This window comes from Dermacentor andersoni, chromosome 2 (assembly GCF_023375885.2).
Source record: "Dermacentor andersoni chromosome 2, qqDerAnde1_hic_scaffold, whole genome shotgun sequence".
In the NCBI taxonomy this organism is placed as follows: domain Eukaryota; kingdom Metazoa; phylum Arthropoda; class Arachnida; order Ixodida; family Ixodidae; genus Dermacentor; species Dermacentor andersoni.
This window is the reverse complement of record NC_092815.1, coordinates 202,304,213-202,315,073: the sequence shown is the minus strand read 5'-3', so window position 1 is coordinate 202,315,073 and position 10,861 is coordinate 202,304,213. Positions and strand designations below refer to the sequence as shown.

Genomic DNA, 10,861 nt, shown 5'->3' with positions numbered 1-10,861 from the left:
TGGGAAGGGAATGGGGTAGGGAAGGGCCCACTTCTGGATCCACCACTGGTTTGTAATGCCGTGGGACACGCTGTCTCTTCGTACAACTGTATGTTTGTGATGTAATAAAAATAAACAAAAACACCCTTGCACCCACCCCCAATATTCTTAGTCAGTGCACCCTTTCGGTGGGTAAAAGGGTGTTATGGCATCTAGAACTGCCCTATGCTTCGCAAGAAGTCATGATGATGGGATGTTTCTTGAATGAAAACACCCTTCAAGGGTGTTATGACACGCAATTATCACCATCAAGGGTGTAAATTATTTTACTGTGTAGATGAAGAAAAAAAGCAAGAACAGAACCAACATTATGTTGAATAATATTTAAGTTTCGATTCTAACATTTGTGCTTCTTCAGTACTGCGTTTTCCAGTGTAAAATTTCCATCTTTATATGAGGGTGAATCGGAAAGTCCTTTCCCCTATTTTTCGTTAGCCAAATTACGGCTATAAATGCGGAGTAGATATTTCTATTCCCAGCGGGAGACCTTTCTTGGACCGGCCTGGCCTTACCTGCTGGTTGTTCTGAGGCACAGCGCTGCTGTCAGTTGTTGAAGATAGTTGTGCTTCACACTTCCACGGCGTACGAGCAACGAAGTGTGATTCATTTTCTGTGTAGCAAGGGATGAATGCCCATCGAAATCCACAGGGAAATACAGTCCACGTACGGGGAAAGGTGTCTCATTTGAGAAGTGTGAGGTGGTGGTGTTGTGGGTTCGCAAAAGGCCGTGAAGAGTTGCATGACAATGAGCGTTCGGAAAGTCGCGTGCGTAGCTGACTGACGACATTTCTTGTGTGGATCCAATGGTGAAAGCAGATCGGCATGTGCACCTGCAGGACATTTTCTGGCAGTTTGGCATTTCGTATGGGAGTGTGTATGACTTCGTTCATGGGTCCTTAGGGTACTGGAAGGTTTTATGTCGGTGCTGAATCATCTGCAACAGTATGCCGAGGAGGGTGAAAGTTTCCCGGACTACAATGTTAGTGACTGTGAAATTTGGATACTTCATTTTACGCCGGAATCGAAGCTGCAGAGCCTGTTGTGGAAACATCCGGGTTTGCCTGTGACACAAAAATTCCGTTCTGTGCCATCTGCTGGGAAAGTGATGTTGATGGTTTTGTGGGATCGCCATGGACCACTCCTGCTGGATTTCATGCCACAAGGTGCAACGTCAAGGCCGACAGTTATTGTTCCACACTTGTCACGTCTGGTGGCTGCCATCGGGCAAAAACACCTAGGGATTTTCAATGCGGACAACGTGGTTATCCTCGATGACAATGCGAGGCCGCATGTGGCAATCAGAACCACCTACAAGCTCCGGCAATTTCACCAGGAGAGTCTGGACTTCGCCCCTAGTGATTTCCACGTGTTTGGTCCGCCAAAGAAGTTCCTGGCAATACAGCGATTCACGTGCGATGATGAAGCCAAGACGGCAGTCCGACGGTGGTTCCACAGTCAGCCAGACAAATTCTACCGCAGGGGCATTTCAAATTTAGTGCTGTAATGGGACAAATGTCTGAACCGCGGTGGGTACAATGTGGCAAAATAGTGTAAGGTACGTAGAAAAGTACGTATATTTGTAGTTACCTGTACGTACCTTATTTTGGCTAATAAAAAATAGGCACAAAGACTTTCTGATTTGCCCTTGTATAAGACATTCCTGTTGTAAGCAGGCATTACACAAAGGCTAGTCATAAAGGTTGCACTTAAACAAAATGTGTTCCTCTTCACATCACTGGCATGATAAAGCATGACTATGGATGCTTGTATTGCAGTTGCACAATGCATAACATTCATAAGATAATGTAAAGTTCCAATGGCCTGTCGTGGTTCACCTAGGCAGGGAGATATAAGTGTAAACCTTGCCTGTGCACAATGTGCTGTACTATGTCACTGTCCATAATGGTGAGCTCAGTTTCCCTAACATCCTTTATCTACTGCAATTTTTATCAGAGGAAGAAAAAGACTAAATGCATATGGAAAACACATTATTGTCTTTCTCAGTCGGAGGTAGTGAAGGCTACAGTGCACCATACAAAAGTTTATAGCCACTTCAGGTGGCAGCATTGCTAATCTTCATATCTTCAGTTTATTGTTCATTTATATTGACTATTATGTTTATTCTTAGGAAATATACTTAAGCAATGTTCCCATTTTGAACCATGTATTGAGCAGTTCACCTCTGCGGTTATGTCCACACGTGAGCTTTTGCCATTCCCACCAGTATGCACGCGCACACGAACTTCGTATGCATTTGCAGTAGTTGTGATGGCTGATCGCCTGCGATCCCGAACTCCGCTTCAAGCATGCTTCCCTTAGTTCAGTTTGCGAGTGTGATCTCGTACCCGATCTCCATTTTAATTGTCGATGGGTACAAACATATCGAGGGCGAGCTTCCCGCGATAACGTACTGCCCTACACCCCTGCCAGCTAGGCCTAACCAGCTCTGCCTCGGCGGGGATCGGTGACCAAAGTTGTGGTTTGGTGCCGAGTCAGTGAAACACTTCGTAGTGGCACTTGAAAAGGGGAGAAGCCACCTCAACAATGAAAGTTGAGGGCACAGGTGGATTGCGGAACGCTCCAACGACAGGAGCCTGGCTTGCGGTCACCACGTATTTGACATCGCGCACTTGGATCAGTCCAAAAAATTGAATGATGCGCTGTATGGGGCGTGCAATTTCAGTTGTCGTTGTACATTGGTTCTGTGGAGTCGGAAGCAGTGCTGCAGGAAAGTCCGAATAATCGAGCTGGTCTGAAATAATTAGGTGTCTGAAAAATTTGTCGGCGACTTGCTTTCCCCTGAAGCTTTTTTTTTTCTTTTTCAGTGTTCATTTTGTCAGCTTCGCGCGAATACCACAGGTCGTCGGACATTAGCCTTTCACCTTTCATAAATTTAAACGAATGCCAGCATCCTGGTCACATGCTTGTATTTTGGGATATGTGTGGCTGCTTGGCCTACATGTATTGCACGCGTGCAGCCTTTGAAAAATGTTTAGTTTATAATACAGTACCGTTTATAGTGCAGATATTCATGACTCTGGTGGCTTTGGTTATAAGCGGTCTCCGCTGTATGTTTAACTTGCACTATTTTAAGTTGGCTATACAGTACTTCGTGGCAGTTACATCTCGGCATAAAGCACACATGCATGCCTTCCTCCTCCCTCTTTCCTTACCACTCTTTCCTCATGCTGGAGAATGGGTGAAAGGAACATTATTGGAAAAATGCAAATCCCACCCCACTTTGTTAGTGCTGGTCTCTGGTGGGCAGAAAGGTGGTTAGCAAGGTTTGGCTCTGATATTCCCACTGTCTGGGAACAGGCATCACACGATGCGATAGTAAAATACGTGTCCTCGCATAAGACAGCAGTGCTGAAGAGAGAGTAACGCTTACAATTTGTGCTTTTTATTCTTTGTTCTTTTTGGTGGTCTCTCGTGTGGACACAGTGTTTTATTTCTTTGTTGAAGAGCTTGGTGAGTCTTTGGTCTTGTTGCATATGTCTGCTTGAGCACTGGCACCATTTTCTTGTGTCTGGTATTTTGGAAGTTGTGTAAGCAGGGGCAAACCTGAGCACTTGTTCTCCCATGATGAAGACCGTGTGAGCAGTTAAACTCCAACAGCGTGTTGAAATGAGGAAGATATTATATAGTCGTAACAGGGTGGAAGGAGTCGAACTGTGGGCACCATTTCGCCTGTTGCAAAGGCCTTGTTGAATGCATGCAATGCATAAGGCCCTCATTACATTTAAGCTGGGATGTAAGAATTTACATAAAACTATGTGGTCTTCAATGGAGCATCAATCAGCAAATGAAATAATTTGTTAAATCACAAATTTTGATAAATTGAACTTCATACATAAGAGTATGCGTGTATTAAAACCACTGAAAAGCAGCGCTAGAAGACATAAGATCGGAACGAGCACGCAGACACGGCTATGTGCTCCCGACTATCTTGTCTCGTCTATCAATCTTGTCCTTCCAGCCAATGCTTGCTCTTTAAAGAACCACTTGAAAATTTGGTGTTGCAAGTATACTTGGAGGTAAGCAGGGCAGGTTCCTTTTCCCGGGAAAAGGGCTCCTCCGGGCAACAGACCTCTTGGCCTTCGACTGAATACAGCTTTTTGCAACAGTGAAGATGAGCTTGCATCAATGCTGGTGGATGGCATTGCATCGGAATTCAAAACCCAATGGGCTGCGCAGAAGGGAGTAGTCTCTCGGTAATGCGGCGCTGATGTGCAGCCGGTCCTCCCTTGCAGGAGACTGTGGGTGTGCATTGCAGCCAGTTGGCGCAAGGCATGCTGGGACTGCTGATGCTGTGCCCCCAGGAGGTGGCACACCTGCGCAAGGAACTGCTCATCGCCGCCCGCCACATCCTGGCCACCGACCTGCGCAACAGCTGAGTGCCCTCTCTCTGCTTGCAAGCTGAGATTGTTAACTTTTTCCAGGCGTTGGTTCTCGTTTCGAGAAAAAAAAGAGGGGGGGGGGGGTGGAGTTTGTGAAACTGCACTGCCGGAACTGCTTTGCCATTGGCCACCCAGTGTGACCACTGGGTGGCCAATCCTGTCGAGAGTTGCTGTACAACAACTTACTAGCTGGTGAAAGAGACATAGCACATTTATTCAGAAGAATGAAAATGATGCACTATGTTTGCGTGAATGTGGTGTGAACTGAGAAGTTTAGTGACTTGACAAATGAAACAATAGAGAGTTTTAGAAACTGCACACCCAAGTGTCTTAGTGTCCCCAAAACCATGCGCCCTGCTTGCATTCTTCTGCAGGCCCGGAGGTTTGCATACCCTAACCTTGGGTGTGCAGAACCTAAAACACCTTACTGTTACAATAACAAGTGATGCATAATGCAATTGTAGCCATGGACTTGGAATAAGGCCTCTCAGCTGAGTGCAATCACCAATGTGTTACCATGACATGTGGTTGTGTTAGATCACCAGCATATGCGGGGACGCCCGTGCAGGCATTCTTTGTGGTAACCATCCCAGTAAAGTATCACCCATCACACTGCGCTAAGACATATTAACAGCGCTGCACTGCATGGCACATGCAGTAAATCCTTGGTGATGCGATCACGGCTGGTACGAACTTCAGGTTGATACGAGAGAGAGAGAGGTTTAATGATATGAAATGCAAAGAGGTCGGCCTGAGGTACATTCCTCTAGCCAGCTACTCTGCGTTGGAGGAAGGGAAGAGGGAAAGAAAGCAGGTTGATACAAATTTGTATTCAATTCCCCAGCCAAAGTGTCCTGAATACTATGAGCCACATTTCAGGTGTTCCGAATGTTCACATGCACCGGTACGGGTGATACAAACGAGCAAACGGTGACCACCGGCAATAAAGTGGTGAGGAGGCCACGAGTTGGCAGAGACAGCGAAGAGGCTGCTCCAAGACAGGCTTCCTTTTTCTCTACTGCCGATTGTGCCATGCCATTTGTGCCAACTTCAAAAAAAAAAAAATATTACCGATGATTGCGATACTCCCTAATGCAAAATTTGAATGCAGCTCTATACAGTAAAACCTCGTTAAACTGTAGTTGGCTGGAGCTTACAAAAAGTACATACTAAACAGTAGTACTGTTTAAACGAAATAGCATGAGATCGCCCACTTACCTGTTGAAAACGGAACTCTGAGAGAGTGCGATGAAAGGCGAAAAAAAACATGCAGTATGTATTCACTTTGCGCGAAAAAAATGTTATTTTCGTTTGATGCCGCGGCAGCCTAGCACGACGACGACAGCGGCCTCAAACTTACTGAAGCTGCGTGCCAGCTTTTCAGCCAACCCCCTCTTCTCCGCAAACACTCGCATGGCAGATTCCTCGTTGGTGTTACGTATTCTCCGTGCACGTGCGCAGTAGTGCTGCAGAAGTCGCGGGGGTGCCTTTTTCATTGCAGAGTGCTGGAGTTTGGAATACTTTTCATTTGGAATAGAGTTACGTTATCACGCCCCTGTTCTCGTTGCGACGATTGCATTCATGAGGCTGACATAACGCCCAGCTTATGACACTGTCGGTCCTGAATCGCCCGTGCTGTCGCTTTCCATGTTGTCATCATCAATGTCGCTAGTCGACACTTCGGCAACAGCACAGGCAACGATGGCAAAAAGTCGAACCTCGTAGCCGACATGTCTTCGCGGTCGCAGCAGCGCTGCCGAGCAAATTCTTCGCATTCCAAATGCCACACACTGTAGTCAACAGCAGATCCCTGTTGCGTGCCAGCGCCGACTTCTTCGTGTCACGTTCGATAGCACGGACGATGTCTAATTTTTCTTCTATGCTGAGCACCCGGCGTCTTTTTTATCCGAGCTTCGGAACGACGCGAGTCCTCGCTTGCACGATGCCATAACGCTCTCTGGCACGGCGTCGAAATGATGTTGATGCGGTTTCACGCGCAAACGCACAGGGCGCTTGTAGGCCGTTGTTCCGATCTCTGAGGCTTGTTGTTCTGCCGGGCCGTCCGATGTAGACGGCGCACCGCCGTGTTTGCGCGACGAAAAGTTGAAACGCTATGTTTTAACCGATGCGTACGCAATAAGCTGGTACGGTTTATGCGGATACGAAACACATTATGTTCAATGGCCGCTGAGTCGGGGATTTGACTTTACTACTTTTAAAACGAAACTACTGTTTAAGTGAGTACGGTTTAACGAGGTTTTACTGTACAGTCGCCGACTGATTTTCCGGACTCCAAAAATTCGGACATGCCCGATTATTCGGTCAGCTTCGCGGCACCGCCATTCTCCCCATAGATTATAATGTATAACAACTGCCTAAAGTTCGCACACCTTGCAACCTCTCGTCTGATTCTTCAGACACTCCTTGAGCCAACTTGATCGAGAGCACCATGCACCGACTCTGACCGGTGCATGATTCGACTTGCTGAACGCCATTTTTGTTTTGAACAGAGCCTCCTTGCTGCCCCACGAAGTGGCGCTACTGGGAATCCCCGCTCATCATCATCGTTGCTGCCTGCTTCGATACAGTGGCTCTACAGCAGTTCCGGTTTCAGCTTAGTAAGCCATGTCAAGACAATCCAGCAGCTGATTTGTTTCTTCGCGCAAGACGCTGCGAGCAGGCCGCATTTTTCATTTGTGCGACTGGTGTCGGCTTGGTGGTGTTTGCTTTGTGTGCTCTGTTGAGGTTTCGGTGGTCCAACGTGGCATACGTAAACATTGCGTCAAGGGTCTAATGGCGCCGACAGTGCCTGCGCAGACTGCGCTGGGGAATGCCGGCAAGCGGGTGCCGGGAGGCCTAAGATTTGTCGCCTTCCGATGTGGTCCCTACTGACACGGAAAATGTTCTGCCGAGACCTGCGCAGTGGTTGCATTGCGATTCCAGACACCGTCTCATTTGACAGTTTCATAGGTGCTGACACTGCTGTATTGACATGCGCAGAACTCGACGATGGCAAGATCATTTGTCAGGTTTCTGCTGCACCGCCGGACGACGACTCTGAGTTGGAAGATGACGCACCATGTGCTACGCTGCCGTCGCATGCGGAGCGTGTACAAGCTGTGACTGTGCTTTCAGCCGCCTACAGTGATCGTACTACCCTCTCTGAGATTCAGGCTTATCTGATTGCGCGTAAACGGAACAGCGTGCAACGGCGCATTCACGATTTCTTCAAGCCTACTGCCGAGTCCGAATAAGTGTGTGGAAATAAAGGATTTCATTTTTTTTTTCTTAGTCTGCTTTTTCGGACACCTGTTTATTCGGACATTTCCGCAGTCCCCGTGAGGTCCGAATAAACGGTCGGCGACTGTATTTCATTTCATGATATTCTATTGGCTGGTGTGGACAATCTGTCTATTGCGGCACGTTGCAAATGGAGTGAAGTGTGCCACAACTGCTTCGCTAATCTGGAGATCGCAAGAGGCAGCGTGTGAATGACGCATGGGTGTGATTCGCTGCAGACGGACCTCTCGGACTATGTGCGCTACTCTAGTGCCATCTCACAGCCATTGTTGCAGCACTAAGCTTTTCTTCTCATGCTTTTGCCGTACCCGTCTCCTTCACTTCCCACCTCATGGCTCCACTGCACCCTTCCAGCCCCCGCTGCTGTTCATGTTTGCTCTTTCATCCTTCACTGTGCTCGTTTGCTCTGTTACACCGATGCCAACACTCGCTGCAGGAGTAGGCGTCTAAGAACTGCACTCTGAAAAAGAAAGAGAGAGAGAGAGAAAAAAAAGTTGAAAAATGTAGGCGGTACCCACTGTAGGTGGAACCAATATGGGGCACTAGCAGTCAGACCACTTCCCTGTTTGGAGCTCATGGGAGGCCAGCAGAAGGCAGGCCATCCGAGTTGTGTTCTTGCCCGCTCTCGTGGCCGTAGATGTCGCAGTCGCCTTGCATGCTGTTTGCATCAGTTTGCACCTCGATGCTCCCCGCTTCTCACACCGTATTCGAATTGTTGCCCCTTGCAATTGTATCAACCAGAAGTGATACGTGTGCAAGCGTAGGTCACCATGTCTAGGAAGCGAGAAGGATAAGCTTGGCATCGAGGGTTCCACCGTCGACTTTGTCATAGCGGACGACGTCCTTGTGACCTTTGGCACACCTGCCAGCTCTCCTGAATTATTTGTAAAGCTTACATATTTGGGTTCGTTGAAAGATTTTTCTAGTATTACGCCAAGTATTATGAAAAATAAACTCTGTTTGTGGAAAGGTTCCACTCGTCGAATCCGAAACTCCTATTGGAAGTCTTCAAATGGTTAAAGAATGCAGGAGGAATACTTGCTTTGAGCAATTTTATACAGACCAGTACCTGAAACGGTCGCTGGAAAAGTCCTTGTAATTTAGCAATGTGTTGCTTGTCACTATTTGCTGTACCAAGTTTGTTGCCGCTTGTGCGCCGCATCTAAATTTAAATCATATTTATTAAAGTGATTACGTATCCGTCGGAAAGCCAAGCCTTCAGGCCAGGCAGTAATGAAAAACAATATGCGTGCTATCCCTCTTCCCTCTTTGGTGTGGTCTCGGCGGGAGTTTATATGAGTTTTATAAGGTCCACAGGTTGACAGGTATGTCTCTGGAATACACACATTTGACGAAATAGTGAATCAAGTCGTGATATCGCATCCCGAAATTTCAAGCAGCGACAGCAATGACAACTACCTCTGCAGGGCCAATGAGCATCAACTGCCGACGGCCGAAACAATGCATGCCCTCGAAATTCTGAGGCATGCCGTGGCTTCTAAGAGTGCTCGAGAAAACGCATCTATACAGTTCACCTTCCAGAATTCACTGCTAGTTGATCTGGCAAAGAAGAAAACCCACAAGTATATCCGGGAATTCTTCCAGCTAAAATACCGTATTTACTCGAATTAGGCCAACCCGATTCTAAGCCGACCACCTAAAGTCCGAAGCCAACAAAAATATATATATATATTACCTTGAATGTAGACCGACCAAAAAAAGCGAGGACAGCGTTCACAAAATGCAAACGGCATTTATTGAATCTGAACGTGCAGAGCTCATTCAACGTCGTCGTCGCTGCTAGGCTCGTCGCTGTGTTCCTTGTCACTGTCCCTTTCGAACGGTGTGCTAACTTCGGTACCGTCAAGCGCATTAGATATGCTTCACTTGTTAAAGGCGCGCACAATCTAAGTACCTGGGATGTCGTCCCATGCTGCAGCTACCCAGCCCACCAGCTACGATAGCAATGCACGTTTGATGCGGCCCGTTGCCGTTGGCATGTGGTCTTCGTCAGTCAACCAGTCCATGTAATATTTCCACAGATGATCCTTGAAAGGTTTGTTGATGCAGACATCAAGTGGCTGCAACTGACCTGTCACACCGCCCGGTATGACAGCGAGGTTCACGGGGACTGTGGAAATGTCTGAATAAACAGGTGTCCGAAAAAGCAGATTAAGAAAAAAAGAAAAAAAAAATCCTTTATTTCCACGCACTTATTCGGGCTCGGCAGTAGGCTTGAAGAAATCATCAATGAGCTGTTGCACGCTGTTTCGTTTACGCGCCGTTTACACGCAATCAGATAAGCCTGAATCTCGGAGAGGGTCGTACGGTCAATATAGGCGGCTGAAAGCACAGTCACTGCTTGTAAACGCTCCGCATGCAACGGCATGATGCGTGATCTTCCGACTCTGAGTCGTCGTCCAGTGGTGCAGCAGAAACCTGACGAATGATCTCGCTGTCGTCGAGTTCTGCGCATGTCAGTACAGCAGTGTCAGCACCTGTGAAACCGTCAAATGAGACGGTGTCCGGAATCGCAATGCAACCACTGCGCAGGTCTCCGCATAACATTTTCGGCGTCATTAGGGAGCACATCGGAAGGCGACAAATCCTAGGCCTCCAGGCACGCGCTTGCCGGCATTCCCCAGCGCAGTCTGCGCCATTAGACGTTTGACGCGATGTTTCCGTATGCCCAGGAGAGCACTTTGTTGGGCGAGTCGGTCGTACATACTTAAGGAAGGGAACTGCGCTAAAAAAAGACACGGACGAGTAATGACATGGACGGGCGCAAACTCGCGACTGATTTTATTCAGAAAGAACATGAATATATACATACCTAGATTCTTATGCAATCATTGCCTAAGCGCACATGCCAAGAACGTTTTCTCTTTCTTATACAAATTGATACTAGAATCGCTTACGCATTCATCACCTGACTTATCAATGTAAAAAGCCTCGGCGAGTTCACGTGCTACCTGTTTACGACTGCGCCTTAAGATTTTGGTTCTAGCCAGCAAAGGCTGGCATGCTTTATCAGGCGTAGCCAAATGGGCCGTTGTATAAATGAACGACTAAGGGAACATAAGCTTTCTATGGTTAACGAAAAAGGGTCAAATTTGGCTTTA

The 10,861-nt window shown here is 47.4% G+C and overlaps 1 protein-coding gene across 7 annotated transcripts in view; it reads left to right on the top strand.

Annotated features, from left to right (window-relative positions):
* Positions 1–10,861, top strand: part of Nipped-A (Transcription-associated protein Nipped-A) — a 361,163-nt gene that overhangs the window by 75,452 nt on the left and 274,850 nt on the right. For all 7 annotated transcript variants that reach the window (XM_055075904.1, XM_055075900.1, XM_055075899.1 and 4 more), the window contains one exon: positions 4,293–4,431. In XM_055075904.1, coding sequence (XP_054931879.1) covers positions 4,293–4,431 — 139 coding nt within the window. The remainder of the gene's footprint in view (positions 1–4,292; positions 4,432–10,861) is intronic.